This window comes from Eumetopias jubatus, unplaced genomic scaffold, assembly GCF_037043125.1.
Source record: "Eumetopias jubatus isolate StellerSeaLion01/CBP00866 unplaced genomic scaffold, mEumJub1_p1.0 scaffold_14, whole genome shotgun sequence".
Classification (NCBI taxonomy): Eukaryota; Metazoa; Chordata; class Mammalia; order Carnivora; family Otariidae; genus Eumetopias; species Eumetopias jubatus.
Window position 1 is genome coordinate 40,700,862 of NW_028274820.1, and position 18,057 is coordinate 40,718,918.

Genomic DNA, 18,057 nt, shown 5'->3' on the forward strand with positions numbered 1-18,057 from the left:
GTGAGAAAGCGTTCCTGTTCTCAAGGACCTTGAGATAGGAGCGAAGTAATAAATACTCATGAAGCACCTATTACTGGCTACTGGGCTATTGCTTTGCATGGATTACCTATCTTTAGCCCTCTCAGAGGTATTTTTTCCAGATTTTACAGAAGAGAAAATTGAGGCATAACACATTAAAGAAACTGTTATGGGCTGAACTGTGTCCAACGAAATTCATACACTGAAGTAAGTCCGCACCCTCAGCACCTCAGAGGGTGACGTATTTAGGGACAGGGCCTTTACAAAAGTGGTCAGAGGAAGAAGAGGTCATATGGGTGGGCCCTACTCCAATGTAACTGCTGTCCTACTGAGATATGGACACAAACGTGCACACAGAAAAGACCATGTGAGTGCACAGCGAGAAGGCAGCCACCATCAAGCCAAGGAGAGAGGCTTCAGAAGAAACCAACCCTGCCAACACCAGCTTGGACTTCCAGCCTTCAGGGATGTGAGAAAATAAATTCATGTTGTTTAAGTCACCCAGTCTGTGGTATTCTGTTATGGCAGCGCTAGCAAGCTAATACAGCACTTAAACAGGGCTACACAGACAGCAAGCAAAGGATTTTCCACTAGGCCCAATAAATATATGCCTTATGAATAGGAAAAAATGGCACATGGGAAAAGGCAATTATAATATACACAAGGTAAGGTCCAGACAAATTGCCATGGCAATTCGAACGAGAGCAAGATTTCTGCTGGCTGGGATAATGTGGAGAAGTGGGAAGGCATGTAAGAAAATAAGACATCAGCGGGTGACTGCATACAGTCAGGATTTAGCTAATCCAGGCGGAGAAGGGCACGAAGGCACAGTGACAGGGGCCTGCCACACTTACAGGGTAAAGAGACCCAGCACCACATCTGTCCAGTAAAATTTTAGTAAGAATGATCATTATGATGAGATCAACATTATCATCCACTGGTATTTATTTGGGTGCTAACTACGTACCAGGCATTATGCTAAGAACTTTGTAAGAATTTTCCCTTTTGGTCCTCATCATATAAGGTGGGTAATATTCTTCCAGTTTTATAAGTGAGCAAAGCGAGCCCGAATGGGTGAAGGAGCTCATGTAACCTGCCTGAGATCACAAAGCTGAGAAAGGGGAGCCTGGATGAAGAGCCGACCTGCTGGAGGCCAGCCACGCCCTTACACCACAGAGCACCACCCATCCTGGCAGCTCGCAGGACCAACCAGCCGCCCGCACTGGCCACGCAGAGCTAGGAGAGAGAACGCTGAAGATAAGGCCACTGGGGCCAAATCGCAGGAGGCCTTCGAATGCAACTCTGAAGACTCAGGCTCCGTCCTGCAGATGGTACCTTCCTGTGTTCATGTGCTGGGAGCAAAGTAGGTCCTAAATAAAGTTTAGGAGCTGGAGAGTGTCATGACTAATACCTACATCTCAGAAAGACGACTAGGCAGCAGAAAGGAGAGGGTTCAGGAGGGAAGGAGAGCCCTGGGGCAGGGCCAATAATTAGGGTTTTAGCAGACTAGGTGGGAGATTAAAAAAAAAAAAAAGACCAGAATCAGAACAACTGCACCAGTAATAAGGTAGGGGTTCGGGGGTGCGTGAGTAACGATGCAGTAGGGAGCACCAGGGCCCGGCTGCTGAATGTGGGGCCAAAGGAGTGTGTAGGAGCAAAGAAAGGACCCATCATTTTACATCTGTGTAACAGGACCATAGGGACATAAGGGTGGGGGACACATCCAGAAGGCAATGGAAAGGTGAGTTGGGAGTTAGGGATGGAGATGGACGAAGGCGTCATCCCACATCTGTGCCAACCGAAGGCAGGAGCTCACATGGGGTCCAGGGAGATGAAACACCAGGAGTGGAGACCTAAGAAGTGATGAGAAGCCTCTGCCACACACCACGGACCACGGTGTACAGCAATCCAGGCACAGAAGAAAGGGGCTTTCAAAGAGAGAAGGCTAACAGTGGCACAGGGAGGCAAGGTCCAGCTCACGGTGTGACCTGTGACCAGGAAGATGGGAAAATGGATGCTGGAAAATTTGAGTTTGTATAAAAGGGAAAGAGAAAGATGATGTCATCTATGGAAGCCAGCAAGGTAGAATGCAAATGTATTTAGCGTAATTAAGGAGAAAAATTCTGGGGGAGAGTGAAAAGATAAAACAGAGCTGTTACACTTATGCAGAACAGTGTACAGGTTCTGGGTGGGGGAAGAGAGGAAGTCAGGGTGTGAAGCAGATGGTAGGGGCCTGCCCTACTACTTATGCTCCACAGATAAAGAAAAATAGAATCAAATGGATCAGGATTTAGCAAAAGGAGGTGATGAAAGCTCTCTCATAAGCCAAACACAAAACAACAAATGACCTCTGAGAATCAACAGTAAATGTAATATTCCGGCTCTCCAGAAGTTAAGGTGAAGTTAGTCCAACGTGCAACCCAGACAGGTCAACGAGGTAGCTAATGACGTCTAAAGACGAGTCCAATGCAATGGCTCACACATTCCACCCCTCAACTCCCAGAGACAAAGACACGGCAAGCTGCGATGTATCTACATGCTATTTAGGGCTGTGATCTGCACCTGCCCGAGGAGACCCAGAGCCACGGGCAGCACCACAGTGGGTTCCCTACTGAGACCCCAGTGCATGCACAGGACTTGCAGGTGAGGAGTAAGTCAGTTCAGTGAGATGTGGATTCTTACCCAGGCTATTACCAGGTACTGAGCAAGAACGTTTCATTGCCCACCACACTGGGGTGAATACGAGTATCAGTGTGACAAAATATTTTGGAGCATTTTTTTTAAAGAAATTCGTGTGTCCACTCTAGAGCAGCTGTGTAAGAGTGAACAAAACTAAGGAAGATCCCCACCCTTATGGAGCACATGTTCTAGAAGTTATTTATAGGATTATGTGAAGATTAAACGAAAGCATGCACATAAAGCATGTACCCCAGTGCCTAGCAATCAATGGTACTGACCACCATTAACAAATATAGGACAGAACTCTGTTTAGGTGAATTTAGCTTACCAAATGCCCTCAAAGCCAGTACAAATGAGCTCCCATTTTGTCTTTTCCTAGAAACCTGTAAATTAAAACTTCTTTTTGAGGAAAGCACAGTGATACTGAGCATTCCAGGAAGTAGCAATCTCGAGTAAAAAAAGTTTGGGGGGGGGAAAAAAAATCTCGGGCGCCTGGGTGGCTCAGTTGGTTGGGCCACTGCCTTCGGCTCAGGTCATGATCCTGGAGTCCCGGGATCGAGTCCCACATCGCGCTCCCTGCTCGGCGGGGAGTCTGCTTCTCCCTCTGACCCTCTTCCCTCTCGTGCTCTCTCTCTCTCATTCTCTCTCTTTCAAATAAATAAATAAAATCTTTAAAAAATCTCCCCTAGTGATGGGTGATAGAGAGGTGCTCAACATAACTGGAGAGTTTTTATTTAAATTCATTTAACTTTATCAATTAAATTCAAGCTGACATTCAACAAAATGTGGGTACTTCTAATTCTGACATACTTCTGTTACTGAGAAATGGTTCATCCTGTCCTGCTGCAGGAAGGAGCTGCTAAATCAGCAATGGCTAGCTGACCAACATAGCCTCTACCACACTCTGTCAGGGGGACTGGTTTCTGCACCTCCATTCAGCTGTGGACTGCCCCCAGCACCAGCAAACCACTTTGAAAATGAGCACCCTGGGTCCCAGAAGGAATGGAGACAAGAGACTAGGTTGGGTGCAGCACAAAAGCTCCCCACTGCCGAAAACGAGGTATAGGGCACGTTCTTTTGACCAGGTAGTAAGACTGCTACAAGGAAAGCCACACAAATGCCCTTTCCATCCAAGATCAACTTCTAATGTTGACCTTTAAAGCTGTCCCAAGTCAATGCCAGATGTCCCATTCCACTACCAACACGAATCAAAGTTCACGTCTCCAGGACAGTTGAAGCGGTTGTGATCCTTTTATATAATGATCTTCATAAATTCACCTCTGCATCAAGAAGGCTAAGAGCAACCAGAAGGGGACATGGGACTGTGGAAGCTACAACTATGTCAGCATGAAGCCTAAGCACCAAGCTTCTCAAATGAATAGGGCTCTATCGACACAAAGCATCGTTATTTCCAAATGCTCTAATTTTTCACAAGACACTCCTCATGGCTCAAAGTAAAATTACAGGTTTTTTCCCCTCTAATACCCCCCTTCTCTGAAATGGGCTAGAGAGTCTGCAAAGAACCTGAAATGTGGCTTCCATCCCAGCTTTTGCTCACTGACCAGATGCTACTGTTATCTTGATTTCTTCTTCTTTCTCACAATTTTGTCACCCAAATTCCTCTTGCCATGTTATGTAATGATGAAGATCATTGTTGACACTTCTGATGTTGCACAGGTAATTTTATTGTGGGAAGTGATGAATCTACTTTTTAAAAACAGAATTTTGAGAAATCAAATAGAAAGGCAACATACCCTAGGACTCTAATGCATTGTCCAATTTCTCCAAGTACTCCATGGAAGTGACCTTCACACTAAAGTGATCCTACCATAGTTTAGGTCGAATAATTGTGAACAAGTAGGTTTTAAAGTCACATGCCTTAAAATGACTTGCCAAGGCTATCTGCTTTTCATTAAGCTACGGAAAAGAGCCGTAGCTTTAATACATTATCTAAAGGATTGGTTCTGGAGCTCCAGTTCATATTTCTCCAGGATCCATTTTCTTTCACCTGTTAGGAACTAAACAAGTCCTTCTCCAAAGCTTCTTTCCTAACCTAGATAGTGTCCCTGAGCGTTCTTTCTCGGGACCTGGGGAGTTGAGTCAAAAGTACTCACAAGATGAAGAAGCATGCTCTCATATGATCTGCATCCCGTGAAACCATTCTAGGCAACAGTCTCGAGACTATTCAGAAACTATTAACAGCCTTGCATTAAAAAAAAAAAAAAAAAAATCAATCCTGTCATCAATCTGCTGTCCACAGAAAACGCAGCGGTGTATTTTTTTTAACATAGCGTAATTCCTGTTATATTTTAAACTAAAAGCATTAAATATCACTGTATTTAATCACCTCCCTTTAATTTGAATTCACATGGTAGATACTTATAGCTACTTAAAAAATTAAGTGGCAAAATGTATATGAAGAATGTGTATCTTGATATTTTAATTATGCTCAATTGAATGTACTTAGATTCAAAGTGCTTTTCACAAATGACATGTGCTAAGAATATCTAATTGCACACTGACATTCTAAAATGTGTGCTTACATGTGTCAAAAATAGATTAATATGAAGTTATGGAATATGGCTTTTTTAAACTAAAACCCAAATACATTATTTTGATTATCTGGATACAAATAAAATTGTAACTATAAAAAAGGTCTACACTAGTAAATGTCTAATGATGCATGTTACATATAAAATGAATGCCCAAGTGATGACAGTATTTGGTATTTAGATAAACTGAAAAACAAAGATTTCTTAAGAAATCTAAGCTTCGAGATATTTTCTATTTACTCTCTTACTAACTCAATGTTACAGGGAGACATGAAAATAATTTGTATGTGTTATAGGTATTATCATCGTATATAAAGATCACAGGGAGGGGCACCTGGGCGGCTCAGCTGGTTAAGTGTCTGACTCTTGATTTCGGCCCAGGTTATGACCTCAGGGTATGTGATCAAGCCCTGCATCGGGCTCCACGCTCAATGGGGAGTCTGCTTGAGATTCTCTCTCCCTCTCCCTCTGCCCCTTCTCCGTCTCTCTCTCTCTCTCACCCTCTCTCAAAAAAGAAAAAAGAAAGACCACAGGGAGGTGCCTGGCTGCCTCAGTCGGTGAAGCACATGACTCTCAATCTTGGGGTTGTGAGTTCGAGCCTCACACTGGGCACAGAGCTTACTTAAAAAAAAAAAAAAAACAGAGGTATAAAAAAAATATTCAGCAAATAGCAGTGGATGAATGAAATTAAAATATAGTAGCTGACAGCAGTCAGGTACTTGGCAATACTGAAGACAGGTATTCAACAAGCTCACAAAGAAGCCGGCAAATGTGAGGGGGCACGAAGCCAAGAGGCCCCTCACCCTCTACCCAGCTCTGAAGGGACAGTGCTGGACCCAGTGCCCACAGGAGACGTCATCCCTCAGCTACAATCAAGAAGCTGAGTCCTTGCTGCAAGTTGAGAAAAGAACCTTTAGTGTAACTCCTAGTGTTATAGACTAAATTGCATCCCTCAAAAATTCCTATGTTGGAGACCTAACCCTATGCCTTAGATTGTGACTGTATTTAGAAATAGGGCCGTAGAGAGGCAATTTAGGTAAAATGAGGTCATCTGGGTGGGCCCTTGTTCTAGATAACTGGAGCCTTTAAAGTTGATGAAAATACGGCAGCACACAGACTGAGGGTAGCATGTGAAGACGCAGAGAAAAGACGGCCATCCGCAAGTGAAGGACAGACTCTTCAGAAGCAAACCCAAGCTGCAGACACCCTGCTCTTGGACTTCTGGCTTTCCTAAGTGTGAGAAAATAAATTTCTAGGACTTCAACTATGCAGTCTGTGGCATTTTGTTATGGCAGCCCTAGCAAACTAATACGCCTGGTTAGACTATCAGACTAAATGCACGTCTCTAAACATGAAACAATATAGGATCTCCTCCTTTGATTTGATGTGTAAACTAAGCTGTTTAATAAAAACTCTGTAACTAGACCATTAAGAAATTGTAAAAGGGAATTAGATTCTCACCACTTGTTTCTGAGAGACACCAAATTGAAATTTCCTATTCTTAAGTACATAGCAAAAAGGCTATGCTGTTTACACATTTTACAAGTATTAAGTATCATATTTTCAACTTCATAGGATTTTAAGAGGGCCTATAGAAGCTTGGCCAAGAAACCAAAGTGGAATGTTTGACTGACATTAAAAAGCAATTAAGTTACAGACCTGTCAAGTATGTTCACATTTGGGCTCTGTCAGTGATACGTGTCTATTTTGACTACTACTACCAGAATCATGTAATGATTTACAGACCTTCAATGTCTAAAGTACCTTAACTGCATGAAAGCTGCAGCCCAATCTTTCTTTATATTTTCACATCATAACAAACCCCTCCCCCATATATTAGATAACCAGAAGGATGGCCCAGTGTTTGAACTGTGTTGAGTCCAACAAGGCTGAGACTTTGTCACAGGAGGAAAAGGGAGAAAACAAGACATCAGGCTGGCTCCGGGCCTCTCACCAGCTGGCCTTTCCCCTACTAGAAGACATTTTGGAGCCACTTTAGCTAGGCAGGCCATCCTGATGAACTCGGGGTACCATCAGACAGCTCTGTGTGCTCCAAGCCCAGCTGAAGTCTGGAGCATGGGCTTCCACAGATGCAGCCAGGCAGAGTTCTCACTACAGCCCCCTGCCTTAGTCCCAGGCCCCAGAAGACGTTCTGGCCACACTATGACAAAGCCACCTCACGGGCTTCTCTGAAGCCTCCAACTTCGAGATTGTTGTGGTTAACGTTTTTTGCTACTTACTGGTTCTTTTATTTTTTAGAGCTGTTTCAGGTTTATAAAAACATTTCCCATCTACCCCCTGCCCCCACACATGCAAACCTCCCCACTACCATCATCCCCACCAGGGTGCTGCATTTCTTCCAACTGAGGAACCCACACTGACACGTCACGATCACGCAAAGTCCACAGTCCACCTTACGGTTCATTCCTAGTACATTCTATGGGTTTGGACAAATGTATAATGACATATATGCACCATGATTATATCACACAGAGTATTTCCACTGCCCTAAAAATCCTCTTCGCTCTGCCCATTCATTTCTCTGTCTTTCCTCCATCCCCAGCAACCACTGATCTTTTTACTGTCTCCATAGTTTTGCCCTTTTCCAGAATGTCCTATCTATTCTGGATTCTGTGTTGCAATCATAGAGTATGTAGCCTTTCCAGATTGGCTTCTTTCATTTACTAATAAGCATTTAAGGTTCTTCCAAGTCTTTTCACGACTCGATAGCTCGTATCTTTTAGGACTCAACAATATCCCTTTGTCTGGCTATACCACAGTTTATTTATCCGTTCATCTCCTAAAGGACATCTTGGTTTCTTCCAAGTTTTGGCAGCTATGAATAAAGCTGCTGTAAGTATCCTTGTGCAGGTTTTTGTTGAAAACATAAGTTTTCAACTCCTCTGGGTAAAAACCAAGGACTGAAATTGCCAGATCTTACAATTTAGTTTTGTAAGGAACCTCAAAACTATGTTCCAAAGTGGCTGTACCATTTTGCATTTCCACTGGCAATGAATTAGTTCCTTTTGCTCCATACACTCATCAGCAGTGTTTCCGACGTCAGCCATTATAATAGGTGTGTAGTGGGAACTCACTGTTAGTCTCTTTTGTTTTAAAGCCACTCTTTCGTGTGATTCCTTCATGGTTCTGACATGATAATTTCACATATTAACCATTCAATAAAATCTTTTCTACTAACAAAATAAGCAATAATAAATAAGCTATCTCAAATACCCCAGGTGTTTTAAGTGTTTTATATTCTTTCTGCTCCTACGGTTCTGTAAATATTTGGGGATTGGAATGAAGCCAAATAAAATAAATAGAATCTTTTTAATGGTTAGTTCCTTTACTGAGGTATGGAAAACATTTCTTATGGAACATCCCGGACAGGGGCGCCTGGGTGGCTCAGTCAGTTAAGCGTCTGCCTTCGGCTCAGGTCATGATCCCAGAGTCCTGGGATCAAGCCCCGAGTCAGGATCCTTGCTCACTCTGCCTGCCCCTCCCCCTGCTTGTGCTTGCTCACTCTGACAAATAAAATCTTAAAAAGAAAAAAGAAACATCCACATATGTATGTGTAGGCATGTTACAGCTATCCCTAAAGTCCATCATTTCCTTCACACTCTGATCCCTGGAATTACTGTCTCTTCAATGACTATCTGTATCCAAGTTAACAGCAACTCAGTATATCAATCACTACCCTACATTTACTACCCTCATTACCAACATCTTTCAGTCAAGCATTTATTCATTCAATAAATGTTTTTAAGCCTCTCCCATATATTAGACACAATGCTAGGCATCCAGGCATAACAGTGAGACAGGGGTCCTTCTCTCAGCATTTGCAGATGTCTCAGTGCAGGCAACATTTACCCATGATCCCCAGGATGCAAGGAGCTGACAGCACAAAGTTATAAAGGAAGAGCTCCTTAAGTGGCAAAGCCAGACCACACGTTACCTGATACAGTCCCTAAGCCTTGGAGTCATCAGAGTGGACAGAGAGAGATGAAGCATATGTACAAATTTAAAAAACTTACACTATGAGAATTGAAGAATTATGGCCAGTTTCTTTTGCTTTGTTTTCTACCTTAGCTTGAATATGGCTATTTTTTTTTTTGTAATTAAAAAACACAATTTTAACATATGTTGAAATATAGAAAATGTTGGCTAAAATATGTGTTTGGTACAATTTTGAGTTTGTAAATATATGGAAACAAATGAAAAGTAATGTACATAATGTAAAGCTTACGAAAGCAAGAATAATTTCATTCACTTCAATCTTGTTGGAAGTCATCCATCAAACTACAAATTGCCATTGACAAATGAGGGAGGGAGGGAGGGAGGGAGGGAGGGAGGGGGGGAGAGAGAGAGAGAGAGAGAGAAAGAAAGAAAAAGAAAGAAAAAGAAAGAAAGAAAAGAAAAGAAAAGAAAGAAAGAAAGAAAGAAAGAAAGAAAGAAAGAAAGAAAGAAAGAAAAGAAAGAAAAGAAAGAAAAGAAAGAAAAGAAAGAAAAGAAAGAAAGAAAGAAAGAAAGAAAGAAAGAAAGAAAGAAAAAGAAAGAAAGAAAGAAAGAAAGAAAGAAAGAGAAAGAAAGAAAAAGGAAGGAAGGAAGGAAGAATGAAGGGAAGGAGTGGGAGATACAATATGGGCTTACATTTTTGGGGGAATGCAGAAAAACTTCCCAGAGAATATTCCAAATATTAACAATGACAACATCTGAAAACAATGTAACTAACCATAGATTTTCATTAAACTACAAGTGAACTATTAAGATGTAAGCATTAAAAAAATAATAACCATATTTCCATAGCATCATTATAATGCATAATAAATCTTGGCTACTTGACATGTCACATAGATGCAACCTCACAGAAACTGAACCTAATGACTGTGCCTCACATCATTTTATATTTATAAGTTGGATATGTGCACAGACACCTCCACACATAAATAACAATTCTGCCTTAAGAAACCTACCCTGTGAGACATCTCACCGAAAACTCTGAAAAAGATCGCAGAAATGGGACTTAATCCACTTCAGGCAATCTGACTCACCAGCTGAGTTTCAGAGCATATGTGTTCATTACATGAGGAAATTTTCTCCCTGCTTTTCTTGACTTGGTTTGAAACCTCAAGAGATTTCAAGCTCAATCATAGAGAATATGCCTTCAGGTATATTTTATGACAGAACTACATACATTATTATTCAGGGGATACTTACAGGATTCAAGCTAAAACCAAAATACAAGTGCAGGAAGTATTTGAATGCATTTACAGATGGCTGGAACAAATGATTTTGTTAAGCAAAGTTATTAATATATGGGTGGGGTCATGAATCAAGGCTGGCCCACAAAGCTGATGCTTGCCAATCAAATTTCCTCTCTTAATAATTAAATGAAAATGAAACAAAATTAAATGAAACAAAATTGAGCTACCTGTACTAATCAGCTGGGGCTGATGATGAAAAGAAGTTGAAGGTCATCTGTTAGGGACAGAGGCCAGATGGCCAGCAAGAATATGAAGGAATTCTAGAAGAAGTCAAAACCGTGAGGAAGAGAAGAAATGGATCAGCAAAATAAAAAGCTATGCATGACATTGACAATGTCAAATGCTGACAAGGATGTGGAGCAACAGGAACTCTCATTTGTTGCCAGTGGAAATGGAAAATGGTATAGCCACTTTAGAAGACAGTTTGGAGGTTCCTTACAAAACTAAACATACTCTTAAGAACCAACAACTGTACTCCTTGAAATTTACTCAAAGGAGTTGAAACTTATGTTTTCAACAAAAACCTGCACAAGGATGTTTATAGCAGTCTTATTTATAATTGCCCAAACCTGGAAGAAATTAAGATGTTCTTCAGTAGGAGAATGAATAAACTGCTGGTACATCCAGACAAAGGAATATTATTCAGTCTAAAGAGAAATGAGCCATCGAGCCATGAAAGACACAGAGGAACCTTAAATGCATATTACTAAGTGAAAGAAGACAATCTGGAAAGGCTACACGTATGTGATTCCAACTCTAGGACATTCTGGAAAAGGAAAAACTGCGAAGACAGTAAAAAGATCATTGGAAGAGAGCTAAGGGTGGAAGAGAAGGGGAGAGATGAATAGGCAGAGCACAGAAGATTTTTAGGACAGTGAAAATACTCTGTATGATTATTAACATGATAGATATATGTTACTATACATTTGTCCAAACCCACAGAATGTACACCATGAGTGAACCATAAGGTAAATTATGGGTTTTGAATGATAATGATGTGTCAATGCAGGTTCATCAATTGTAATAATTATACCACTCTGTTGGGGAAAGTTGATGGTGGTGGAGTTTATGCATGTGTAGGAGTAGAAGGCATTCGGGGAAATCTCTGTATTTTTCTCCCAATTCTGTGAGCCAAAAACTGCTTTGGAAAAAAAAAAAATGCAATCTTTAAAAAAAAGTGTGCGGAGAGATGGAAAGTCACTGTGAGAGAGACCAAGAAGGCCAACAGGAGAAAATGCAGAAAGTAGCCAGTTCCCAGAACTGCTTCAGTTTTCTAGAGCCTTTAATTTCATGTACACCCTTACAGTAAACCTTCATTTTGCTATTGTTGCTTTAATGAGTTTCTGCCCCCTGCAGCCAAAAGCAATCTGAAGCAGGAATGGGTTCTAGAATCTGCAACAGATCCTCGGAGAAGACATTGGATTAACAATGAAATCATCATAAAGTAGAGGGCAATGGGGATGTTCTTGTCCTACAATACTGCCTACTGAACCCTCCAGAGATAGTTTAAAGATTCTTTACTATTATTCTCACTGAAAGGTAAAAATCTAATTTCCCTCCTTTTGAACTTTGGCATAAGTGGTTTGTTTGACCAAAAGAATCCAGCAGGAGTGACAGTCAAAGTTAGGTGGTCCTAAGAAGTCTTGCAGCTTCTGCTAGGACTCTCAGAATGTGTACTTTAGGGAAGGCCCCTTTAGAATCAAGCTGCCAAAGTTTGAAAAACCCAAGCTATGCAGAGAAGCTGCAGCAGGTGCTCTGGACAATGTCCTCGCTGGCATCACTGCCGGCCACAAGTGAGTCGTCTTGGACATCCACCCCAGTCAAGTCTTCAGATGACTCTAGCCCCAGCTGCTATCTGCCTATAACCACACAGGGATCACAAATGAGAAGCACCCAGCTGAACCCAGTCAACCCACAGAAATGTAAGAGGTAATAAATTGCTTTTGAGGCCACTAAGTGTTAGGGTGGACTTGTTATTCAACAGTAGATAACCAGAATACCTCTCCTCCTCAATGATGGAGAAACACTAAAATCATTCCCATTAGGGAGGAGGGAAGAGTGGGGACAGTAAGGCAGACAGGGAACAGGTATGCTGGCAGTGAGGAGGGTTATAATTTTAAATCTACTTAGTGTTGGGCATGAGTTTAAGTGGTGAAATTGAGGAAAGGACTAGGGCAAGGTCTAGGGAAGAAACTCCAAGTTACAAAAAATTGGTTAAATAAATACAGTGTCCCAATTATATCTATATAAAATCCTATAAATCCACACTTCTATAACAGGCATCCTCACTGTATACCACATTACATTTCAATGTTATATTCCCACTTACTGTTCTTTTCTTGCAAGCAAAGCACATGAGTTGCACCAGCGGGGGGGGGGGGGGGTAAAATGTGAAGGCATCAATGTAAGAATCATGAGTTGTTCCTATAGAAGGAAGCCTCCAAAAGCAAACATTTATATTGCTCAGGGATATACTTATAAAAAGTATAAAGACATACATGGAAATGAAAACCACCACTTTCAGGATAGGGTTATCTCCTGGGAGATGAGGGAGGGAGAAGCTATCACGCCAGAAATGCGAGGGCCTCCAGCTGCATTTGTCGAGTCTGACATCTTAACCTAAGTGGTAGGCACATCAGTGTCTGTACCTTTTTGTTTTTTAAATAATAAAGATTAACTACAACTGAATGTGATGTAAAAAAGGTGAATGATAAAAACTTGCCTGAAAAATGGTATCTGATACACAGCTATACACACAGGCATAAAAATATCAATGCATATGGGGATCACTGTAATAATGGAAATACAGGCAACAATAGGGCCATACTTGAAGGGGGCTGCAGTTAAGATTGCTCTTCATGCCACAGCCTCACCAATCCTTTTCCAAACCAGTGACGGAGCACATCAATTATCTTTGCCACTTGAAATGAGTATAAACTGCCATAAGCACTAGATGTATCCCACACACACACAACACACACAAATGTGCATCTGTTTGTGTGTAGGGATCTCAAGAGAAAAAGAAATACCAGGGGCCTATTGTCAAAGGACTATTGTTCAAAAAGCATGTTTACTTGTCTTTCTAAAAACGATCACAGAATGCTATCATTTTCTATTGGTATGCAAATAATTTTTACTAAATATGAACTTTAAAAGAGAGCGGTTTATACTTGGTCACTTTTTTCCCCTAGTGAATATTATTTCATTTCAGTGTAGATTTATTTTCATGCCAACTAAATTACTCATCATATTTATATTCTCCTTGAAACCAGTCACGGCACCACTTGTATTTCCTTATTTGATGACTTAAGACCAAAGGATCAAAAACCGAAGATCCCAGACCCCTCGGGATTTCAACCCTCTATTTCACCGGAAGCAGAGAAGACTGTCACTGCACACTTGTTTTGCTGAACTGGGGACTGCCACTTTCAGAGCACACGGCATTACTGTGTCAGGCAGAAGCAGCAGCAAGCCATCAACAACAAGGCGGTGAGAGATGATGTCAGTTTTTAAATTCACTGGGAACCTACCAGGAAATGCGTAGTGACAGGCCCCTTCTCCTCTGCCACATTTCCTGTGAGCTCCACCGTCACTGACAGTGGCCCCTAATCATGTCCCCCTCCGGGCACTGAGCTTCCGACCCAAGAAGGGGAAAGATGGAAAGAAAGAGAAGGTTTATGTATTTTGTGCAGGGATGCCTGAGGATCTGGGTCTCCGTCAAAACTCCTACAACTACTAGCCTAATACAGCGCACAGCAAACCAATGTATGGAGAACACACAAACCACAGAGAACTTTACAGACTCAGAGTTTGTAAACCCCAGGCGCAGCATTTCAATTTGGTCTTAAACCGTGCTGAATGTATCACTACTGTTACGCGTGAATCTATAAAAATGCTCAGAAAGCTCAAGTCAAATTTTTAACAGTGCTCTAAACCAAAACTAAGTTCAGTGCAAACAATGACTTTAAAAATAAAGTCAGATTTGACCCTTTTATACACATCAATGGAACGGAAGATTTTTTTAATGTCTTCACAGTTACAAGTTTTGCTATAATCAAAAATAAGTTAATGAACGGGACTAATTTTATTCTTTTTCTTCTAAAATTTTCCTCCAAATTTACTATCACTGTGGTCGTTTTTCCGAAACAATATAATAAAACAGACTATTAGTTTTGCCAAGTGCTGTGAAGGTTACGAGACAAAGACCTCCCTGCGTATTCTCCCTGTTTTTGCAAAAAACAGACTATAAAACAGAAAAAGCTTTCTTCAAAGAAATGAGCAGCTTCAGTTACAAGTGAAAAGTCAGCCATGTGTACTAATTCTCGGTAATAATGAAGCTAGGGGGCTCCGCGGGGACTTAAAAGTCAGAGCCTGGCATGCTTGGGTGAACTAAGAAGGACAGCTGGCCATGTGACCCAGCCTCTCAAAGGCCTCTGTATTCCCAACTGGAGAGGCGAGCCTGTGGAGCCCACGCAGACCGTCTAAGGTGTGTGTCTGACTGAGGGCGGGGAAACTCCATCCTCCGTCGCAGCAAAGGAGGATGCTGCTGATTTAAAAACACACTGAGAATGGGATCGTCCACCCTGCTGCTCAGCGAGTTGAAGGGTCTGCATTGTTTGCTACCTACAGGATTGCTTACTTGAAAAATAAACTCTGACTTCTTAAAGTAGTGTTGCGGGGCGGGGGGAGCGCAAAGGGAGGCTTGAAAACCGTGGACCACGGTCTTTCCGCCTTTGAGATGAAGGATGGCAAACCTCATTTCACAGATACTTTAAGTAGCTGCAAAGCCCAAGCGGCTCCAATCTTAAGCCCATGTTTAGATCAGGCTTGAAGAAGGGCTGCACCTCTTTACAGTAACTAGGCACCACTTCTGATGCCAACCTGTGCTTTGTGTTTGAAATGGGCGACCACAGAAAAGAAAACAAGACCACCTACGGCAGACAATACGTGCCACAACCCATCTCCCAGACCCACATGCAGGCAAAATGTTTTCGTTAAAAAGATAATAAACCTCCAGGTTATTGCCAAAATCTGGAGCAGTATCACATAATTAATTTCACATTTTAAACTCTGACAGAGATATATAATCATGTCTTTTCCAGCAGGTTTACAACCTGACTTTTTAAAAGAAACAAACCCCCCTGACCTACAGAAACACCCGTGCAACAGCCTGGAGGCCAGGCCAGGGACAGCCGGTGGACGCGCCCCTTTAACATGAGGAAACTGAGTACCTCAAACGGACACTCCCGTTGTTTCAAATGAAGAGTACTTACGGGAAGAGCAGCTTCTGCACCTCCTAATAATATTCTTTTTGATTATTATTGGATGCCCTTTTTATTTAGCACAATAAAGCCTCCCTTTTTCCACCCTGAGTGCTCCTAAAGTTACAGGACAAGGGGACCCTACCTGGCCATCTACGACAGGTCAGTGATCAAACAGAAAGAGAGTCAGGCAAGAGCCAAATTCCGTCTATCTCTTCAGAATGACCAGGACAAGGACTTCTTAGCTCCTGCTCCCATTCAAAGCCAGACAGGACAATAAGCCCTTTCCAAACAAAGGTTTAATATTCTCAGGTGTTTACCCAGCATCGAAATGCAATGATTTTCAAGAAAAGATTATTTTATGAAGGCCATTTCCTGCACAGAACAAGCTAACTAAAAAAGTAAGTGACCTCATCTTTCTTATAAGAAAAGAAAACAGGTTTAGATGGAAAATATACCAATATTGTATTGCCCTAGTGATCAAAGCCCGTTTATTTAACTAACCTTATCTTCAAATAGCACCAGTCTTTGTAGAAGAGTTTAATTTACTTAAAGTATTTGCATTCACATGAACAAACCTGTACATGAGATAAAACGAGACATCATGTTTTGCTGAGCTTAAGAACAAGATGCAGGTTGTTCATCCATATAAAGAAATACTCATTCCAAGCGGTTTCGACAATACGGAGCACACTCAGCCAGTTGTTTCCCAGGATCCTTCTTTCAGAAGCACAGGGAAGCTTAAGGAGGTGCTGGTACGTGGAAGGCAAAGCAAAGCAGAGGGCTATGGCTGCCGACTCCAAACTACAAATTTTAGTGCCTGACCCAGCAGAGGGTGCCATGAGGAAAGAATGTACTACAAATTAACTTTAGGAAAAGGTTAGCAAAGATTGTTTCAAAGGCCAAACACTTTCTGCCACAAATCACTTCTACTACAGAACCAAACGAAAGCAATGACGGATTTAACAGGCATGACTTAACAGGCAGTAATTTCACAAACATTTACCCTTCCATCTCAGGAATGGTTCTCGGGCCCTAGAAGACTCTGCCCTTGCACAGGATCTGTGGTTGAACAGAAGCCTTAGTCCACATTAGGTTACCACGGTGGGAGTATGCATGGGAAACAAGTCTTTTCAACGCAGAGTTATGCAAAAGGTACTTACACAGCCGCCAGCAAGAATTTCTGCTGCAAGTGGGACCGAACCATCTCTGCTCATAAATTTATCCCTCACAAAATCATTCACCTTGAAGAAAAATATTTACAGAAGCTGATGAAAAATATAAATTCATTAAACACATATAAATATACAACTGTAAATAATATGTTCTTTTTCTCTGTCAGTATACTGAAGTAATCATAAACCGAATAAATTAAGGATCTTAAAAGAGTTTGAGAAGTACCTTTAATAGCACATATGTACTTTTTAAAAGGTAAAATATATTTAAGTATTCCTGATGTTTCCGGGAGAAAGAAACTGAAAGACAGGTGGCTTAGGGGCACCTGGCTGGCTCAGTGGGTGGAGCGTGTGACTCTTGATCTCAGGGTTGTGAGTTCCAGCCCCAGGTTGGGAGTAGCGATTACTTAAAACTGAAGTTTAAAATAAAAAAAAAAAAAGATAGATGGCTTACCAGCCTAAAATGCAAATATGTCCGCCAATTACAACAGCATAAGAAAGACGTATTGACCCCCAAGCACACAATAAAAACATACACTTTAGAAGTTAGAACTGGTTTAGAGTCTGAATAAAAATCACTTTCATGTCTGCTAACGAAATTTAATCTAAAACAAAACACATCACCAAGAAAAAGTTGGCTAAGCAGATTTTTCAGCTTAAAAAATTTAGTATCTAAGAATTCTCAACATCAGTAACCTTAATTAATTAGTTAAGTATAATGTACTCAAAATGGTATGTACTACAAGTCATCTTAAAAATCAATCATGTTTTTGGAAGACACAAGCCAGAGAAGATGAGTTGTCCCAAGGCCACATAATAACAAAGTAAAAGAATTTTAGGCACCAAGGCTACAGAGCCCAATCTAAAATTGGAGTTTAACTTTCTGGGGCCTTATGACCTTCGTGATATAAAAGCAGTATCTGTCCATTCCACAAACTTACTGAATATCTCCAATCTGTCACACGAGAGCCTCGCACTGGATAAAGGATCAACTTCAACTAGAACTCAGACCCCTGAACAGGTGGCCTGGCAGATGCTTAGAGAACATACCCGAAAAACGAATTCTACCAATGGCACATGTAATGAGCTGGTTTGGGATTCTTCTCTT

At 41.4% G+C, this 18,057-nt stretch overlaps 1 protein-coding gene across 4 annotated transcripts in view; it reads right to left on the reverse strand.

Moving 5' to 3' along the window:
* The window catches only part of SLC25A13 (solute carrier family 25 member 13), a 184,484-nt gene that overhangs the window by 35,943 nt on the left and 130,484 nt on the right, over nucleotides 1-18,057 (reverse strand). For all 4 annotated transcript variants that reach the window (XM_088018338.1, XM_028119853.2, XM_028119860.2 and 1 more), the window contains one exon: nucleotides 16,938-17,018. In XM_088018338.1, coding sequence (XP_087874464.1) covers nucleotides 16,938-17,018 — 81 coding nt within the window. The remainder of the gene's footprint in view (nucleotides 1-16,937; nucleotides 17,019-18,057) is intronic.